This window comes from Salmo salar, chromosome 23 (genome assembly GCF_965601325.2).
Source record: "Salmo salar chromosome 23, fSalSal1, whole genome shotgun sequence".
Classification (NCBI taxonomy): Eukaryota; Metazoa; Chordata; class Actinopteri; order Salmoniformes; family Salmonidae; genus Salmo; species Salmo salar.
In genome coordinates, this window is record NC_138313.1 from 14773154 (window position 1) to 14795431 (window position 22278).

Sequence of the window (22278 nt, forward strand, 5' to 3'; positions counted from 1 at the left end):
TTGTTGAAATGCAATATATAATAATAATAATACAATGTTTTACTGTCACATTCACCAGATAGGTGCAGTGAAATGTGTTGTTTTACAGGGTCAGCTATAGTAGTACGGCACCCCTGGAGCAATTTAGGTTTAAGTGCTGAAGCCCCGGATGTTTTTGACCCAGCACTGAACCTTTTGATGGTCTAATATGAGTTACCATAACCACACATCACTTGCGCCATACAGTATATAACAAAAATACAATATATCGCGCTAGGCAGTAGCAGCCACTGCAAGAAGCTGCTGGAGTGACGCGGTGCCTGCTAGGATTGGTCGAGATTTCACAATGCAGTGGACCACTCACGTCCCTTGACCTCTCCCCCAACCCTACAGCACCAGCGGTTCCATGCCAATGTCATCACTCAGCAAAACGTCCGTCACTCAGTCAAGAGTCTGCAGCATAGCAGAAAATATGGATATTCGGAACTTTTTCCGAAAGAGTGGCAAAACAAACTAACAGGTTGAGTTGGTTGAGGCAACAGTGAATGAGGTGGAGAGAGCAGAACAGCCAGAAAGTCAAAGTGCAGCAGCAGCAGCAGAGTTAGCTAATTAGTGGTAGCTAATTAGCTAGTCTCCCTCAGCATAAGGGTTGGCTAATGCTAATAAACTAGCATTAGCGCTCAGTATCCTTAAGCTATTGGGTGTCCGTCAGAGTTAGTTAACAGTATATTTAGTGAATGGGCAAGCTAAGGATGTTGATATAAGTCATGATTTTAGGAAAAGTGTTTATTTCCAGCGAGTGTATTTGATGGGTTTTGATTCTGTAGCTGGCTAGCCACTTCGGTAGCTACTGGCTACATTTTTCAGACTGAAGCACATATCTTCTGACAGTTACACAGTGCCCCCCTGTGGACTGAAGCTGAACTTTACTACAACATTACATTTATCCCTGTTTAAAATTAGCAATGTTGAGGTGGTAGAACTGACGAAATGAAATGAATCATAGGGGTCTTTAAAACGATTCCATTCTACAGGTAAACATGCTTGGCTCATGTCTGTTATTTCCATATACGATATGTAACTATTTGTAAAAAACTGTCCGTTGTTAAATTTGTGAAATTATTTCATTGAGCTTTTACTTTTATTACTCTTTTTATTCACTTTTTTTTAAACTTACTTTTTCTATTGTTGTTGCATTGTCTGCAAGGTTAACCTGCAAGTAAGCATTTCATTACACTTGTGTACTCCACGTACTGTATATCATGTGTATATATACATCACAAAATGAAATTAATCACAGAGGTATTATAACTTAGTCCATTCTACAGATTATTTTTTGGGGCTCATGTCTCTTTATGTTCATATAGCCTAGGGGCTATGCAGCTACTTATCTGTCATGTTATGCGGACAATTGAATGTTTCTTTAGTTGAATTGCCCTGGTCGTGTCAGTAACTTTAAAGAGCGACTTCTCCTAAAAAACAACTTCTCATTTAGAAAACAGCCTATTTGGCATCGACGTGAGTCAGAAACATTTATTCTACTGTCAAAATTGACTACAAAGTGTAAACAGAATATTTTTGGTCATAAAGTCAGTCTCATCCAAAACTGAGTTTTGTGAGGCTTGTGGTCGTGACTGCATCACAACGTAAATGAAGGTAGGGTTTATGTAATTCCTGCCTACATACCCACCGCTGGCATTGCACAAGTAATCATCAATTCGGAGTGCAGCTGCATGGACCTGATCCTATTGCCTGTGGTAAATTTGTGGTTGACTTTGGATATCAATATGGGGCTATTTATGGACCGTCGGTAAATTACACAATGTACATAGGACTATATGTCAAAATTCAAATAGCTCCAAATTTCAATGACTTAAAAACCTCAAACCAAAAATAAATTGTAGAAATTCATAGACAAATATTGAAAGCATTTAATGAGAAAATTAAAAGGTGTGCAACATGAAAATATTGTCTCATTTACATTGTGTAATTTATTGAAGGTCCCTAACTAGCTCCGTAGATAGGCTATCTTAAGTCAGGTCGCACACCGGCTGACTGAAGCTAATTGGCTAAATAATTTGGCTGACTCTTCCCACCTGCGAACACACACACAAGACACCCACATGAAACCACACTCCGAAACCAACTCACATTTGAATTCAGGCAGGCCGCTAGCATTTATTAATGAACCAAACCTAAAACGAGGCAAAATCAGGAAGTGCAGGCGCCCTTTACAACTAACTAACGACATGTTGCACCTCTACCTTGCTTCCTTTCAGATGAGCCAAGGAGGAGGACAGATGAGAACAGCAGGCCAGTGGAGCACTTAGAACAGCAGCAGCCAGGGGCAAATGGTAGGGAAGAGGATGATTTAAGTGATCCAGACACAGGCCCAAAACAAATGATGCTACCCCAGTATCCCCTTGACTGTTTTGGATTGCAAAACTAAAGACACACACGAGAAGACACAGAGACAGAAACAGAAGAGTACATGATGGAGAGAAACACCACAGAGACAGCCACAGAAGAATAGGATATGATGGAGAGATACACCAAAAGAACAGAACAGGGCATAACAGAAAAGGATAGACACACGAGACAATAACAAACAGGAACCTGAGACAGCAACAGAAGAATAGGATATGATGGAGAGAGACACCAGAAAAATAGAACAGGCCATAACAGAAAAGGATAGGCAAGGAGACATTAACAAACAACAACCTGAGACAGCAACAGACAAGACACAGACAGCAACAGACAAGACCCAGAGAAAGTGACAGAAGAGGGTAGATGGAGAAGAACAGAGGTGGATTGAGCACACATTAGACTGTATTACTTTAAGATGCTCTATAGATTCTGATTGTTTTCTTTATTTGCACACATTATAAGAGGTGAAATACCGACAGTGAAAAAGTAAAACATGGCTTACGAAGAATTTCCAGGTGAGGAAATCCCACAGTACCCAAACACCTTCTCTCTCTCCACACACACACACACACACACACACACACACACACACACACACACACACACACACACACACACACACACACACACACACACACACACACACACACACACACACACACACACACACACACACACACACACACACACACACACTTCTCTCTCTGTGTGTGTGAGAGAGAAGGTGTTTGGGTACTGTGGGATTTTTTAAATCAGTTTGGCTCATTGGACAGGTCAGAGTCTTGATGTTTGAAGTTGTTGAGTGTTTTTTGGCAATACACTGTAGATGTATGTGTTCCAGAGTACAGAGTGTTCCAGAATAGAGGGAACCACAGTAGCAACTATAATTGAGTACTGGCAGTGTCTGCTGTGGCAGGTGGGAAGGTGCAAGTTTCCTGAAAAAGATCTAATCTCTCAATGTTCTAATCTCTCAGTGTATATCTAAAAGTGCACCAAATTCATGCATTTAGCTGTTGAAATTCCTTCTTTTTTTGGCAGGGGGAGAATGCCCCACAGACCCCCCTACTGGCTTTGGACTAAGCCCCCAATGTTTTCAAATCTTAGACGCCCCTCAAGGACACATCGACACATTTTTCACCTTGAGTGTTTTTCAGTAAACAGCCAACAGCAGAGAGAAACTGTGAGAGAAATATAAATGATGAGTTTTGGGAGAAAGGAGGAGAGAGAGAGAGAGAGAGACGGAGGAAGTGGAGGAGTCAAGCCAGAGAAAGCGAGATGGAGGCGAGGATAAAGACAGAGAGAGAGAGAGAGAGAGAGAGAGAGAGAGTAGGGTGTGAAATTGATTGCAGCATTGGCCACCCTTGTCTTCAATAGTTCCATGCTCTGATGCCCAAGGCCACAGCTGAATACTGGAGTGGCCAATGAGTTTGTGTGTGTGTGTGTGTGTGTGTGTGTGTGTGTGTGTGTGTGTGTGTGTGTGTGTGTGTGTGTGTGTGTGTGTGTGTGTGTGTGTGTGTGTGTGTTAAAGGGGGTAGGATTAAAGATTACAGTGTTGTGTGTGTTGGGCTGGACCATACTTTGCTCGGAAGCCATTAGAAACAACCACCTCTCTTCTCTCTCTGTCTTTTCCTCGCTCACACTTTCCACCTCTCCTCTATCATCTCCTGATCTCCCTCCTGGACACTCTGTCACTCCCAGTCACCTTGTCTGTCTTCTCTTTCCATGTCTCCGCCTCTTCAGCTCTTTAAATCTCCACCTCTGTATCTCTCTCTCTCTAGAAAGCCACTACAAAGTGAACATTGTTCTTCCTCTCTCCAGTCATAAATTATTCATAGACAATCGACCTTCAAATCAATTTACACATTCTCTCCCCTCTCCCTTATCTTCCTGCTGAGGGACCAAGAGGCCTTTAGCAAGCACAAAAATGACAGGTTGCCCATTGCATTTTCTATCGACACTGTGTGTGTGAGTGTCTTCCACTCCTATCTGTAGGGTTACCTGGCTGGGATTGTTGTTCTCAGGTGTATTGACCGGGCATGGCTTTAGCCACTGTAATGATTTAATTAACACAATCAATCAATGTGATTAACCAACCCATCACCAACCAACTCTTAAACTGAAGTCAAATCAAAGGGGAACTGAAGGCCAGCATCATTTGACGGACATCTGACACACATGGGCGGCAGGGAGCCTAGCGGTTAAGAGCGTTGGGCCAGCAACCGAAAGGTCGCTGGTTCGAATCCCTGAGCTGGCAAGGTGGGGAAAAAATCTGCCGTTCTGCCCTTGAGCAAGGCAGTCAAACCTGAACAACATCTGCTCCCCGGGCACCGATGACGTGGAGGTTGAGTAAGGCAGCCCCCCGCAGCTCTCTGATTCAGAGGGATTGGGTTTAATGTGGAAGACACATTTCGGTTGAATGCATTCAGTTGTGCAACAGACTAGATATACCCCTTTCCCATACTGTATGTACACACACAAAATCAAACCGAATACAACAGGTGTAGACCGTGAAATGCTTACTTACAAGCCCTTAACCAACAATGCAAGTTTAAGAAAAATAAGTGTTAAGAAAGTATTTACTAAATAAACTAAAGTAAAACATTTTAAAAAAAGTAACACAATAAAATAACAATAATGATGCTATGTACAGCAGCAGGTGTCTGTGCTTGTTTTTTCAGGTGAGGCCGGGGCAGGTTGATGTGACAGCGGCAGTCTGACACTCCTCACTCCAGATGGCCTCCCATGCAAGCACACACACTCCCAGACGCACATATATGCTTGGTGTATACCATGCATTACGGATGTGTTCATCAATATGCATGACCTTCAGGAAGTTAGGGTTCTAATCAACTCAACTCCGCTGAACTTCAACTCAAACCCCGCTACAGCAAAACACCTCTCTGTCAGGCTGTCCCCATCTAATGGTAGTGAATGATACTCAAACCATTTTTGCATAAACAATCTGACAGACAAATGCACTAACATAGATGTGACATTGGGTGATTTCTGAGTGGGGAGGGAGGAGAATAGTGCCAACACCCTTCAAAGTGTGGTTGAATAAAGAGAGTGCTTTATATTAAGGGTGCTGGCAATGCACTGGAACACACACACACACACACAGACACACACACACACACACACACACACACACACATACACACACTGACACAGCCACCCACCAACACACAATCACAAGTATGAATGTGCACGCACACACACACACACACACACACACACACTAGTCAACAGACAGTGACATAGTAGGGAATAGGATGGCTCAAGGATAATGCTTATTTCAGTAAATTCAGACTCTTCTTATTCTCCCTCCCTCAATCTTGTCCTCACCTCTCTCGCGCCACGGTTCCTAAATGGAATCCTTGTCTTTGTCTGTGGACCTCAAGGTCAATCCCCACAATTCATCTGGGGGATGGCCAGTGAAACCGTGACAAACCAGTCTCTCTATTTAATGACCTGGAATCACAAAAACCCTCTAGAGAACAACTTGTACTGGACCACACACTGGCCAACATAGAGGGGATATACCGACATAAAATAGTATTGAAATTGGGTATGCAAAGCATGAAGTATGTTTGGTAATGGTGTGTGTGTACATGTGTGTGTGTGTGTGTGTGTGTGTGTGGAGAAGTGTCTTTTTCCAGCTCTGGCAGGGACAGGGGCATTGAACACATTTACAGGACACTGCGACCCCGGCCAAGCGTTTCCACCAATCACAGAAGACTGCAGCAGATTACAGCTAATAAGCAAAAGACAGACTCGTTAGAGAGAGAACAAGATGAATTGAATGAGAGGGGGAAGAGGAGGAGAGAGGAAAACTGAAGGTGAGTGAGAGAATGAGGAAATCTGAATGAGGAGGAGAAATGGGTCAATCAATAGAGAGGGAGGAGAGAGAGAAAGAGCAAGATGGAGATAAAAAAAAAAAGAGAGAGTGACAGAGAACCTACAGGATTTGTCTTGGTGGTCAGGGCATAACATTTACCTTTTGGTCCACCAGCCACTGTGGCAGGTAGATAAAAAAATCTACCACCAACTCAGACTCAAAAAAATGACACCAACAAAACATAAAAAAATGGACGAGCGTGTTTTGTAATGTTTCTAAAACAATAAATGTATTACTAGTAAGGAGTAACTAACGTGGTATATTGATAATACATTTTTTGGTGTCCTGAGTCTTTTAACCAAACTATCACAGATGTTCACCTGCCCCTTTAAGGGCAGGAGGTTACCGTGGTGGCGTGACTCAAGTCATGTCTGTGAGATTGTGAGATTGAGTCTGACTAGTAGAAGCGTTGTCTTCTCTTCCCTAGCTGTTGAAACTCAAACATAGAAAAACAACCTAGCTTGTGAACAAAACAATGTAAATAGCCCAAAAAACAGGACAAAGACTCACTTCAGTAGACTTTTGTTTCAAGTAAATTAGACCATGAAACAAAACGGCGGAAATACTACAGCAGAATTTCTATTACTATAAATGTGATCATACTTGACTATTTTATTCACAAATGCAAATGAAATGCTCGCAATGTGGAGCCCTGACCACCCGCCAAAGTGGCTGGTGAAAAATATATCTTCCATGCCAATGCCAAAATCGACCCGCATTTGGCAGGTGTTCATTTTAGGCCCTGGTTCTGGTCATGGTTCTGTATACGACCTGTCTGCCTCCTCCCTGAGTTCGAGTTAGGATTAGGATTGGGGTCAGGTACATTGTTTGTGTTTAGGGTTAGTGTCGTGGTTGTGTTAAGGGTTAGGGTTATGGTCAGGGTAGTGTGTATTTACCCGTCTGCCTCCTCGCCTGTTTCTCTGATGCGTTCAGTTCCTGGTCTAGTGTTGTGGTTAAATTAGGGTTGTGGTCATGTTCGGGTTAGTGTAGTTTACATTGTGTAGTGTATGTACTGTGTTTACCTCTCTGCCTCCTCTCTATTCCCCTGTTTCTCCGATGTGGTCAGTTCCTGGTCCAGTGACGACGAGGTGCTCCCCTCCCTACTGACGGCACTGCTCCTCCCTGGGCTGTTATCCGCTGACGTCCTCCCTCCTCTGTCTCCCCCCGTCCCTCCCGGGCAGGCCACGTCCGTGTGCTGCTTCAACGTCTGTAGCTTGGCGAGGGGGATGATGTCGCAGGCCTGCGGGCGGTGCCAGACGGTGCGTTGCGTGGAAGCGTTGTAGTAGTAGAAGCGGGAGGTGTTGGGGTCAAACAGCTCCCACCACTGGTTGTCCCCTGTCCTCTTGATACGCACCCCCTGAGGGGGGTCCCACACACACTCTCCGGTGAGGAGGTTGGCGTACATGCGCTCCCGCGTGCGCGGCTCGATGATCTCAACCCACTCCAACCTGCAGAGGGGGACAGAGGAGGGGGGGGTTACAATATAACTTTATTGTCCAATGTCAATCGGAAAAGGACACATTTCTGATGCTGGAGGCCATGAGACATTGTAGAATTAAAACAGGGCCTGGACTGAATCCACTGTGGTGGTGAAAATGAACTGCTATGTAATATGGCATTAATATGACATTGACCTGCTATATGCCTATACCAACCCAGGGTAAAGCTTATATGAGCCTCTTTGCAGACATGACTTTTGGCTTCGGCGTATGAGCCTCTCTGCAGCTGGGAGTCTGCCTGTTAGCGTTTCTCTCCTCTCCTGTGTGTGCCAGCTGGGTCAGATGTGACAACAACCTGCACCACCCAGACCACACCGCGTAACACACAGACAACGTGCTAATGGACCTGGGCTGGGCACTGCCAACTGCTGCTGAGAGTGTCTGGGTATGTTTGTGTGGGTTTGTATTTCTCAAATACAAAAGACACACGACCTCTCTCTCTCATTCCCTCTCTCTCTCTCTCCCACCTCTTATCTCTCTTGCTCTGTCAGACAGAGCATAATGTTATGAATGTATGAAGCTATAAGACAGGGCTGACCCCCCGCCCCCCCTCCCCCATCAGTAGACTGCCTACCCAGGGTCTCATGCTGCTGTAGCTGTAGGAGTATGATGGATGAGACAGTCGATAAAAATATCACTCTGGGGCCCTCTACAGCCCTCCTCATCATTAAAATACACACAAACACACACACACTCGCACTCCCTATCCCTATCCCTACCATAGAGCCTGTGAGTACAGGAGAGTGTGTGTGTGTGTGCTAGACTGCTCTAGTATCTCCAGCTCTCATCCTCACATCACAGCATAAGTACCACTCCTCTCTGTGTTATGAGCCCAAACATCATAACCTGTTGGACGAGCACACTCAGCACAATCATGCACAACACAACCCTGGTTAGGATCTGGACTTGGAGTAAAACATGTAATACTTGTATGTGACTAGTGTTATAAAACATATATATACAGTACCAGTCAAAAGTTTGGACACACCTACTCATTCAAGGTAGAATAATAGTGAAGACATCAAAACTATGAAATAACATATATGGAATCATGTAGTAACCAGAAAAGTGGAGTAACAAATCAAAATCTATTTTAGATTCTTCAAAATAGCCACCTTTTGCCTTGATGACAGCTTTGCACACTCTTGGCATTCTCTCAACCAGCTTCATGAGGTATTCACCTGGAATGCGTTTCAATTAACAGGTGTGTCTTGTTAAAGGTTTGATGTTTGATGATTCCAGAGAATTGAATGTTCATTTATCTACCATAAGCCACCTCAAATGTCATTTTAGAGAATTTGGTAATACGTCCAACCGGCCTCACAGCTGCAGACCACGTGTAACCACGCCAGTCCAAGACCTCCACATCCAGCTTCTTCACCTGCGGGATCGTCTGAGACCAGCCACCCGGACTGCTGATTAAACTTTGGGTTTGCACAACTGAATAATTTCCGGACAAACTGTCAGAAACCGTCTCAGGGAAGCTCATCTGAGTGCTCGGTATCCTCACCAGGGTCTTGACCTGACTGCAGTTTGCCGTCGTAACCGACTTCAGTGGGCAAATGCTCACCTTTGATTGCCATTGGCACGCTGGAGAAGTGTGCTCTTCATGGACGAATCCTGGTTTCAATGGCAGACAGCGGGTATGGCATCGTATGAGCGAGCAGTTTGCTGATGTCAACTTTGTGAACAGCGTGCCCCATGGTGCCGGTGGGGTTATGGTACGGCCAGGCAAAAGCTCCGGACAACAAACACAATTGCATTTAATGGATGGCAATTTGAATGCACAGAGATACCGTGACGAGATCCTGAGGCCCATTGTCGTGCCATTCATCCACCGCCATCACCTCACGTTTCAGCATGATAATGCACAGCTCCATGTCGCAAGGATCTGTACACAATTCCTGGATGCTGAAAAAGTCCCAGTTCTTCCATGGCCTGCAGACTCACCAGAAATGTCACCCGTTGAGCATGTTCTTGATGCTCTGGATCGACGTGTACGACAGCGCGTTACAGTTCCCACCAATATTCAGCAACTTCTCACAGCCATTGACGAGGAGTGGGACAACATCCCACAGGCCACAATCAACAGCCTGATCAACTCTATGCGAAGGAGATGTGTCGCGCTGCATGAGGCAAATGGTGGTCACACCAGATACTGACTGGTTTTTCTGATCCACGCCCCTACCTTATTTTTTCCCAGTCATGTTGCATGTTGCGTTTAGATTTTTGTTCAGTGTTTTACATTTCAGTAATTTAGCAGACTCTTATCCAGAGCGACTTACGGTTAGTGCATTCTTCTTAAGTGAGACTATTTACGGTCAATATTATACTGCTGGCAGGTTAGAAAGGTATGGTAGAATTATCCTACTATTCCCAGCTGAAGGCTAAGTCCATTACAGCCTTCTGAGCCGAGTCTGCACAGGGCTGCAGGTTAGCATCATAGCCATTCCCAGCAGTAGACACACACACACACACACACGTTGCAGAGTAAATAAGCAACACACTCAAACATCTGTTGTATGTACGTGTTCAAGCATTAATTGGTACATACACGGAAATCTGCACACATACACATGCCAGGCAGGAATAGTCAGTCTGCAGCTGTCATACTCCCACAGGGAAGCCATTACTGGGAACGCTCCGAGATAAGTCCCACACATTCACACCTACACACACACCACACACACACACACACACACACACACACTTCTGATAGCCAGGCTGATCCCTGACAGCTGTAGATACTCAGTGGCATGCAGTAGGAATACAGTAGGAACATGACAGAGAGAGAGAGAGAGAGCAAGAGAGAGAGAGAGAGAGAGAGAGAGAGAGAGAGAGAGAGAGAGAAAGAGAGAAAGAGAGAGATATGGAAGAGGAGGAGAGGGAAAGATAGAGTGTGTGAGACGGGGGAGAGAAAGAGGGTGAGGGAGGGAGAGATAGAGGGAGAGGAGGAGGCGAGACAGAGGAAGGAGGAGAAGATGGAAACAAAGAGAGAGCGAAAGAGAGAGAGTAGTGGTAAAGTATGCAATCTCATACCAATTTGTGCATAGTTAAACAATTCCATAGGCAGCTCGCACAGATAGTGTAGGTGAAACAGTGGGTGGGGAGGTTTTCCCCAAACCCAGCAGATAGAAGAAAGGGGATCACTGCTGTATCCTCTAATTATCTGTTAATCCATGTCGAATCAAATGCAATCAATGTGATTACAAAGGGAGGGTCATCCGTGACCACGACCACGCTCTAATCCACTTTATAACATGTTGGGCCACGCCTAGCCAATCACAGCCTGGATAGTTCCCGCCAAACCAATCACAGCCTGGATAAGCCCCGCCCAGCATATCACATCCCTGGACAAGACACCCCCAGCCAATCACTGCCTGTATAGGACACGCACCAGAGTCACCCCTCAGCCTATCACAGGCTGAATCGGTCTTGAAACTCCTCTCCTCTGTATTTAAAGGCCAAATAGGATTCTGATCTCATACTGTATATCATTAAACACATCTGTTCTCACATCTGCCAGACAGACACACCGCTGACTCAACTGGGAATGCCTGGCTCTGTGTGTGTGTATTTGTATTTGTATTAATTATGGATCCCCATTAGCTGTTGCCCTGGCAGCAGCTACTCTTCCTGGGGTCCAGCAAAATGAAGGCAGTTTATACCATTTTAAAAACATTACAATACATTCACATATTTCACAACACACTGTGTGCCCTCAGGCCCCTACTCCACCACTACCACATATCTACAGTACAAAATCCATGTGTGTGTGTGTGTGTATAGTGCACATGTTACTGTGTGTGTGTGTGTGTGTGTGTGTGTGTGTGTGTGTGTGTGTGTGTGTGTGTGTGTGTGTGTGTGTGTGTGTGTGTGTGTGTGTGTGCATGTGTCTGTGCCTATGTTTGTGTTGCTTCACAGTCTCTGCTGTTCCATAAGGTGTATTTTTATCTGGGTTTTTTTAAATCAAATTTTACTTCTTGCATCAGTTATTTGATGTGGAATACAGTTCCATGTAGTCATGGTTCTATGTAGTACTGTGCGCCTTCCATAGTCTGTTCTGGACTTGGGGACTGTGAAGAGACCTCTTGTGGCATCGCTTGTGGAGTATGCATGGGTGTCCAAGCTGTGCGCCAGTAGTTCAAACAGACAGCTTGGTGCATTCAACATGCCAATAGCTCTCATAAATACAAGTAGTGATGAAGTCAATCTCTCCTCCACTTTGAGCCAGGAGAGATTGACATGCATATTATTAATATTAGCTATCTGTGTACATCCAAGGTCAGGTGCCCTTTTTGTGGCACCTGACCACACGACTGAACAGTAGTCCAGGTGCGACAAAACTAGGGCCTGTAGGACCTGCCTTGATGATAGTGCTGTTAAGAAGGTAGAGCAGCACTTTATTATGGACATACTTCTCCCCATCTTAGCTACTGTTGTATCAATATGTTTTGACCATGACAGTTTACAATGCAATTACTCAAACCAGTGGCATGTCATTAGTAAAGATTGAAACAAGTAAAGGGCCTAGACAGCTGCCCTGGGGAATTTCTGATTCTAAATGGATTATGTTGGAGAGGCTTCCATTAAAGAACACACTCTGTGTTCTGTTAGACAGGTAACTCTTTATCAACAATATAGCAGGGAGGGTAAAGCCACAACACATACGTTTTTCCAGCAGCAGGCTATGATCGATAATGTCAAAAGCCGCACTGTCTAACAAAACAGCCCCCACAATTTTTTTTGCATTAATTTCTCTCAGCCAATCATCAGTCATTTATGTAAGTGCTGTGCTTGTTGAATGTCCTTCCCTATAAGCATGCTGAAAGTTTGTTGTCAATTTGTTTACTGTAAAATTGCATTGTATCTGGTGATTTTTTTTTCTCAAAAGTTTACTAAGGGTTGGTAACAGGCTGATTGGTCGGCTATTTGAGCCAGTAAAGGGGGCTTTGCTATTCTTAGGTAGCGGAATTACTTTTGCTTCCCTCCAAGCCTGGGACACGCAGACAGGTGAGAAGATATGGGCTATTAGGGCTGGGCGATATTGCCAAAATATCATATAACGGCATGAAAAAAATGGGATGGCGATATTTGAAGGTATAAAAGTTCAAAAATTTGCTTTATGAGTAGTGCGTGACCCTAGGGTGGCAACACATATATTCTAAATGATTTCAATGGGTCTTTCTCCATTCTGATTGTTTTATACTGTTCAATTCAACATCAACATAAAATAATTGTTTCTATTTTCATTCATTTCTGCATTTCCTGCACTCATTTGAGATAATTTATACACTGCCACATAGGGCTGCACGATATGGGCAAACAATCTAGGCTTTATTTTTAACCAAATGTTGTAAATGCGATTTGACTTGCAATTTAGAGCAAAACATTTAGGTGGGATGTTGGAATCATGGAAATATAATGATTATTCTAATTCTATTGTTAAAATATAATAGTTGACACTTTGAATACAGTGTTGTTTGACATGACAACGAATGAAAATGCCAAATGTTTGCAGATTATTCCTTCAGTGGTATGTACAGCATATGTAAGTGTGTGTGATCCTTTTGTGAGCCCTCTAAACAGGATTTGAGGGGCTAGAGAGAGGGGGTACAGACAGCGGGAAGTAAGGGGCCTCAGCTCCCTTGCTCTCGCTGACTGACCCCCTAATCAGATCTGATTCCCTGCAAACTGCCATCAGATAATCACATCACACACACTGCCTGAGGGAAGAGAGGCACTAGACAGAAGATCTGCAGTCATCAACACTATGACTGCTGATTGGCTTTCTCCTCTCTCTCTATATGTCTATGTCTTTCTCTCTTTTTCTCTCTCTCACACTCACACACACAAACTGAACCACTCAGTATAGACCCGTTGCAAAGTCGTTTAGAGTTTGGGATGCTTGAGATATTTACAGCCGACACATTTTTCTATAAAAAGCAAACAGATGATAAGCTGTGAGCTGAGGACTGGGAAGTCAAACTGTTGACATTTATGTAAATGTTGCGTTGTGTGTGTGTGGGTATGTCTGTGTGTGCGTGTTAGTGTCAATGTGTGTATGTGTGTGTTGATGCCTGGATGCATTTCTCTGCCGGTCAGACTGACTCATCACGTTAAGAGCTTTCTGCTAGCAAGAAAATAAACAGGATTTCAACACTTCTACCACTCAAATCCAGCCCCCTCCCTTATACACGTAAACACAGCAAATAGGCCTGTTTGTACACTTTTCAAATGTGTGTGTGGTGTATGTGTGCTATCGGCATAGTTTTTTTTCTTCTCGATATCAATTTAGAGTTTGGTTCTCTTTGGGTGTGCGGTACTGATTGGAATCCTCCTCGTTGCAGGATGTGTTGCACCTGTTGTCCTCGTTAGTCTGAAGGTGTTTCACCTGTGCTGGCACAGCTGATATTTAAGGGCTGCTGGCCCATTGCTTCAGCTTGGAAAAGAGATGTTGGAAGAGCTATACCTCTGTTTAGCGCTTTTGCTTTAGGTTGTTGAACAACCTTTACCTTGGTGTTGTCCCCTGTTTGGGTTTGCTTCACTTTTATTTTTACTCCCTACTGTACCCACAAAATAAAATACTACAGTTTACTATAGAATACTACAGTACTTACTATATTATTGTATAGTAAAATGTAGTATACTGTAGAATACTAAACACTGTAGTATCCCCTGATCATGTGTAGTACTTACTATAGAATGTTGTAGTATCCTATAGAATACTATAGTAAATACAACAGTATTATTTGCAAAGAAAACACTAGTAAATACTACAGTAATGTTAGCAAAAACACTACAGTCCACAAAATCACTACACTTTTTCACTTCAGTAAATACTACAGTATTTAATTTGCATATACCCTGCCCATTCCCATTCCCCCAGATCACAATTTGTGCCACCCATAAGTGAGAAACCTAAATGCTAACCATAGGCCATATGTTGTGTTACCTACAGGTTATAGAAAAGAGCAGAAGCTCCGAATTATCTGTTCAGTGCCCAATCCTGCCTACAGGTTAAGGAAATATCGTATTTTAGTATTTCTCTAGTAGATTTCCTGAAGGTGAAAGCCTCCACTGTATGTGAAAGACAATAAAACAGAAACACTACAGTAAATACTACAGTATACTACAATCTGCAAAAACACTACATTAATTACTATAGTATATACTAGTTATTTTACTACTATAGTTAACTGTAAATATATCAGTATACTACAGTAATAAATACTACTAAAGTACGCAAAGACACCACGGTGAGTACTACAGAAAAGTCCGCAAAAACACAATATCGAATACTATAGTATTTATAACATAGTAGATTTTTTCACGTGGGTATCCTAAATTGGTGTGTTTTTATTTTAATCCAGTGGGTGTCCATTGTGGGGATCTTTTAAGACCCAACTGAAGTTACTTGTCCAGCGCTAAGTAGGACCCCATGGATGTGTTTCAGAACCCATTTTAAAACCCCCACCTGTTTCGTTTTGTTTGTCAGTAGCTCAATTCTTCCCTTTTCCTGTCGAGCAACGGTTTTTGGTTTCTTATTGGGGAACGTAACAGTGTGCTTGTGTACTTTTCCACGCGAGGCTTCAAAGGCTGAAGATCTTTGTGATGTGTGCTCTGTGTTGTGTTAGATCTCTGTCAGTCGCTCCAGATGCACTGTGTGATGGTTATATTAGGCACCATATGAAACACTGTGCAGTCCTATTATTGGTCTTACTCATGTGTGTGTGTTTCTCTGTGTGTGTGTGTGTGTGTGTGTGTGAGTGAGTGAGTGAGTGAGTGAGTGAGTGAGTGAGTGAGTGAGTGAGTGAGTGAGTGAGTGAGTGAGTGAGTGAGTGAGTGAGTGAGTGAGTGAGTGAGTGAGTGTGTGTGTGTGTGTGTGTGTGTGTCAAATCAAATCCAATTATATTGGTCAGATAAACATATTTAGCAAATGTTATTGCGGGTGTAGCGAAATGCTGGTGTTCCTAGCACCAACAGTGCATTAATATCAAACAATACAAAAAAGTCTAAAAATAAAAAATATTGAATTAGGAAATATACACTGTCAATAGCCGGCTACCACCCGGTTATCTAATGTTCACATACTGTACTCTAGTCATGACTCATCCAATATAACCACTGCTTCCATTCAGACACAAGAGCATTAGTGAGGTTGGGCACTGATGTTGGGCGATTAGGCCTGGCTCGCAGGTGGATCTCAAAACTGAACTTGGATCCACGTTAACACTAAAACTGCCTGGCCTTTCAGCCTATAAGTACCAGCTAGAGAACATTGCCGGGCGTCCCCTTCAGCATATGCATCATATGCATATCAACCCGCAAAGTGCGCATAACATAAGCACCAACACCTGATAAATAGTGCATAAACTATTGTAAAGAATTAATTGCATGAAGAAATATTTGTGGAAATATATAAATAAATTAAAATAACAACAATAGTTATTTGTTTAGATAGAGTTAAGTATATGTTTTGTATAATTCTACAAAGTCCTAGAAAAAAACGTAGGCCTATAGCATATTTTTCTTTCACTTATAATAAAAACATTATAGTGTAGTCCATTTGATCAACTTTATTTGTAGCGTTGATTAGTAAGAGTTATAGTAATTAATACAGCTTCATTTGACAAAATAGAAACAAAAAAGATAATAATAATAATAATATAGGTGCACAGGTGAAATTATTTGCTATATTCTTAAACAAAAGCACCAGTGCAACAATTGTAAAAGTTGAATTTTATAAATAAATATGTGTGGAAATATTTTCAAGACAAGATATAAAACAGTAATTTGTTGACTGTATCGGACACTGTGTTGTGCCCTTATATACGTGCCTTTACACATGAATCAATCTCATCTTCTTTTTAGCACACAGCTTTGGTGCTTTTTGTAGGCAAGCCCCACAAACAAATCAGTTGCACAGCACACAGTTTTCATGTGCCTTGTTTTGTGTGCACCTGCCGCAGGTGTCGCATAATCTCTTTGAAGTGGTTGCGCGGCAAGTCCACCCCATACTTATCAGTCCGAAATGCCCCACGGACATACAAGAGTGCAATAAATGCTTTGAGCTCATCCATAGACATGTCCCATGTACTGTTTCCTTTTTCTGTGCGCAAGAGCAACAGTACAATCTCTGATGTGCTACTACATCTGCATGCCACATAAACTTGTCACTCTTTTCTACCCAAACCGTGCCATCCCTCCCAGAGTCCTGTCTCACCGTGCCATCCCTCCCAGAGTCCTGTCTCACCGTGCCATCCCTCCCAGAGTCCTGTCTCACCGTGCCATCCCTCCCAGAGTCCTGTCTCACCGTGCCATCCCTCCCAGAGTCCTGTCTCACCGTGCCATCCCTCCCAGAGTCCTGTCTCACCGTGCCATCCCTCCCAGAGTCCTGTCTCACCGTGCCATCCCTCCCAGAGTCCTGTCTCACCGTGCCATCCCTCCCAGAGTCCTGTCTCACCGTGCCATCCCTCCCAGAGTCCTGTCTCACCGTGCCATCCCTCCCAGACTCCTGTCTCACCGTGCCATCCCTCCCAGAGTCCTGTCTCACCGTGCCATCCCTCCCAGAGTCCTGTCTCACCGTGCCATCCCTCCCAGAGTCCTGTCTCACCGTGCCATCCCTCCCAGAGTCCTGTCTCACCGTGCCATCCCTCCCAGAGTCCTGTCTCACCGTGCCATCCCTCCCAGAGTCCTGTCTCACCGTGCCATCCCTCCCAGAGTCCTGTCTCACCGTGCCATCCCTCCCAGACTCCTGTCTCACCGTGCCATCCCTCCCAGAGTCCTGTCTCACCGTGCCATCCCTCCCAGACTCCTGTCTCATGGTGGCAGTTGGGATCACCGTCTAAGTTGGCTCTGTTCTGGTCTTTCCGCGGCGAGACTCAGGCATCGGAGACGGAGGCTCGATGTCAACATCAACATCAGAATCTGAATCAGATGAAGACTCTTCATCAGCAACGTCGATTTCAAGCTCAATATCCGTTCCTCCATCCGACTCCAACTCATTTTTTTGCAATGCAGTCAGCGCGTCCACTCGTTTGGTTCGGCGTGCTATTGTGAACGACACACCTTCTATGTTACACTCAGTGTCTAATTTGACTCTCCGAGGGGAAATGATATACCATTTTCAGCCTTTCATAATAAAATAATTAGACCGCCCACAACACCCAAAATTCTTCATCATCATTAAACTTTTGTTCTAAATTCAATCATTCTCTTCACCCTCATCATTCAAATTAAATCACCCTCCTCATCATTCGGTTCATTTAAGTCACATGCACCATTATCATTGATGACAGAATAGTACATTTTACATTTTAATGTTATGATGTTACTAGTATTTGCTTAGTAGCCACAGCAATACTGCCGCGCGAGTGGTCATGTGCTGAATGCATGGATAGCACGGAAATTCTTGGAAAATGCTACATTTGGAAAATAGAGCTGCACCTCTTGAATTTTGAGAGTTATTTGACAAAGGAAATTATCATAGAAACTGTAGAATATGCTCTTTCTGATATTATGTAGAAATCAAAATGTTTTGCCTACATGACTCTGAAGGAGGATTTGATAAAGTGATGCTCCTTTCCCTGCAGCTGTCAAATACAAGATGCACCCATCTCTTCATGTACAATTTGACAACTGATAGGCCTAATATTGTCACAGATTATTGTCAATTTAATCTTGTCTGTTATTATGAGTGAAATTAGTTTCGGTATAGTTTAGGTGTAGATTCGATGGGCCAGCTGTGCAAACTGACTGGCATCGTTTGTTTCCAGCTCATCAACTTGGATAGAGTCAAGGATATGTTCTGCATTATTCTAAAGGCCTAGTGCAACACATAGTATGTTTTAGTTTCCCTTACAATACATTTGATTAGTAATAGAGTTACAGTAAATAAAATGGTCCTGTAACAGCTTCTTTTTACAAAGTAAAACGTAAAAGAGAACCTTGTCAAATTATAAACATGAGCGAAAACTAGCATAGTTCAGTTAACCAGCGAGTTTAGCCAGGAAAAACCGGGGAAAACGAGCTCGGCCTAGCGCGCATGCGCACCCAGCTGGGCGCATGCACACTAGGCTAATTCAGGAAACAGATTGTAGTTTTTATGCCTTGATATATATCAGGAGCTGGTGGCAAAAAGTTAGATTAAACAATTCAGAGACTGAAACAAATAAATCAGATTACTTATATGTTTGGGCTAGGGGGCAGTATTGAGAATTTTGGAAAAAAATATGTGCCCATTTTTAACTGCCTCCTACACCAACTCAGAAGCTAGAATATGCATATTATTGTTCAGGTTTGGATAGAAAACACCCTAAAGTTTCTAAAACTGTTTGAATGGTGTCTGTGAGTATAACAGAACTCCTATGGCAGGCAAAAACCTGACAAGGTTTCATGCAGGAAGTGGCCTGTCTGACAAGGAGTCGTGCGTCTTGCATCTGTTTATTGAAGAGTAAGGATCTTAGCTGTAACGTGACAATTCCCAGGGCTCCAATAGGCTCTCAGAACCCGGGAAAAACCTGAACGATGACGAGGCAGCCTCTGGCTGAAACAGATTATCGCCTTATCCAAGTGGCCGATCAGAGGACCATTGAATGAGGCGCGTGCACGATTCGCCCCCGTGGAGAAATTTCATTCGGCTGTTTAGCTTATTGCAGATTCCCGGTCGGAATATTATCGCTTTTCTACGAGATAAATGGCATAAAAATTGGTTTTAAACAGCGGTTGACATGCTTCGAAGTACGGTAATGGAATATTTAGACATTTTTTGTCACGCCATGCGCCATGCGCGCGACCGTTATTTACCATTCGTATAGTGTCTAGAACGCACGAACAAAACAGAGGATATTTGGATATAACGATGGATTATTTGGGACCAAACCTACATTTGTTATTGAAGTAGAAGTCCTGGGAGTGCATTCTGACGAAGAACAGGAAAGGTAAGAACATTTTTCTTATAGGAAATAGGATTTTGGTGAAGGCTAATCTTGCCGGGTGTCTAAATAGCTAGCCGTGATGGCTCGGCTATGTACTTAGAATATTGCAAAATGTGCTTCATCCGAAAAGCTATTTTAAAATCGGACATATCGAGTGCATAGAGGAGTAATGTATCTATAATTCTTAAAATAATTGTTATGCTTTTTGTGAACGTTTATCGTGAGTAATTTAGCAAACTGTTAGTAAATTCCCCGGAAGTATGCGGGGGGTATGCTTTTTCTGAACGTCACATGCTAATGTAAAAAGCTGTTTTTTGATATAAATATGAACTTGATTGAACAGACATGCATGTATTGTATAACATAATGTCCTAGGTGTGTCATCTGATGAAGATCATAAAAGGTTAGTGCTGCATTTAGCTGTGGTTTGGGTTTTTGTGACATTATATGCTAGCTTGAAAAATGGGTGTCTGATTATTTCTGGCTGGGCACTCTCCTGACATAATCTAATGTTTTGCTTTCGTTGTAAAGCCTTTTTGAAATCGGACAGTGTGGTTAGATTAACGAGAGTCTTGTCTTTAAATAGCTGTAAAATAGTCATATGTTTGAGAAATTGAAGTAATAGTATTTCAAACGATTCAAAAATCGCGCCACTGAATTCAGGTGGCTGTTACGTAGGTGGGACGAATTCGTCCCGCCTTGACCATAGAGGTTAAAGAGAGCGAATCGCTGTAGAATCCCAAAATCAGCTGTGACTGTCAGCGCTTTAAACAATGTTTGAGTTAACCCTGAATACAGAAAATGAATGGTGAAGTTGTTTCCAGACAAGGAACTCTTCCTCACCACTCTATTGGGATATGCATCGGCACATAAGGCACTCATACTCTTGTATAAGCCTTATTCAGTGCTCAACCTTAACATATGTTGATAAAACAACAGAACAGATTAACCGGAATTACATTTACTCTCACGGGTGGCCAAAAATAACTACTTGATAGCCACGCCCCTAGTAAGCCACGCCTCCAGTCTTCTGATCTTACCCAGGGGATAATAGTTCAATAACCCAGCATCAACAACCCAACTTAAATAAAACAAAGGGTTGTTTGTAACTCAAATGGCTGGGTTAAAATAACCCAATGTGTGTTCTGTCCAATATTTACCCAAATTGGATTGTTTTTAACCCAGCATTCTTTGGAGTGTACCGTCAAACTTAAATTATAGCCCAGGCATTTATTTGCTTAAATCACTGAATACAACAAGCGCTTATTAAAGACAGACTTCTATTTGAGCCAGGTGTCTATTTCCTTAATGCAAACAGCTTTTGTTCATTTGCATAGTTAATGTTTTAATTCCAGCATTCACTTCCAGCATTTTAACCATTTTCTTCATTTCCTGCACTAATGTGTTATCATTTACACACCGTCACATTTTGTTTGTCTTAGTATGCCTCTATTAATAAAAAATATAAATAAATCCTTGACAGAATAATTATTCTCCTCTTTGACTGTGCATTTTTGGCAGTTCTTACTTCTGCCACTAGAGAGCGAACAGACGATTTCGAGGGGTCTGTCCTCACAAAGTTGTTGACTGTTTCTGTGCTTGCCAGTTAGCTAGCAATTCTCATCTGTTAGCAGCTAATGGCTAGCAGTTTTTTTTACTGCTGATAAAAATGGATGATTGGCATAATTATATAGTCATTATTGAAAGAAAGAATGACATTGTTTGACATTATACTGCATTGTTAGGAGCTAGTAACATAAGCATTTTGCTGCACGCGCTATAACACCTGCTTAGTGTTCCCGACCAATAAACTTTTATTTGATTCGACACACACACTCTTAAGGGGAGAACAATACGGGACTCAGAGATGAATTCCACTTTCATACCAGATGGGCTCTCTAGGATTACACACTGTAGGAACACACATCTGTGTGTGTGTGTGTGTGTGTGTGTGTGTGTGTGTGTGTGTGTGTGTGTGTGTGTGTGTGTGTGTGTGTGTGTGTGTGTGTGTGTGTGATGTGATGTGATGTGTACTCCATATGTGCATGGTCCCTTGCTGTAGTCTACATTCAGAGACGGAGACTTATCACCCAGGAATCTATTGACCTCAGCCAAAGCCCCAGTAGATTACTGTTACTGTACCACAGAGCTTGCACTCACTCTCACAATGGATGTAGTGTGTGTGTGTGTTAGAGTCCTGCACAGGTTCGTTTTTGGGATGATGATAGACCCCAAATTCACACAACCAGCAGGCCTAGGCCTATTCATTAAAAAATGTCGCTTAAAATGTTGATAAACGATTATTTCTTCACATTATCAGGGCAGCAATGTGCACAAGGCAGTAGGCTACGTGCACATTTTTGTTCCATAATGCAATTAGGTTGTCAATAACGCTCTACACATGTGAGCGGTTTCATGTGACAGAGATGAAAGTATCCATTCAACATTTTAAAGAGGGGAAATAGAAAGATAAAACAACTAGCACGGGCTGCTAATATGACTAGGATTTTGTCTTTGGCTACCGGATGAATGAAAA

At 42.9% G+C, this 22278-nt stretch overlaps 1 protein-coding gene across 2 annotated transcripts in view; it reads right to left on the bottom strand.

Moving 5' to 3' along the window:
* LOC106584197 (rho GTPase-activating protein 39) overlaps window positions 1-22278 on the bottom strand; it is a 174122-nt gene that overhangs the window by 33007 nt on the left and 118837 nt on the right. For both annotated transcript variants that reach the window (XM_045706241.2, XM_045706240.2), the window contains exon 2: window positions 7327-7752. In XM_045706241.2, the coding sequence (XP_045562197.1) occupies window positions 7327-7752 (426 nt within the window). The remainder of the gene's footprint in view (window positions 1-7326; window positions 7753-22278) is intronic.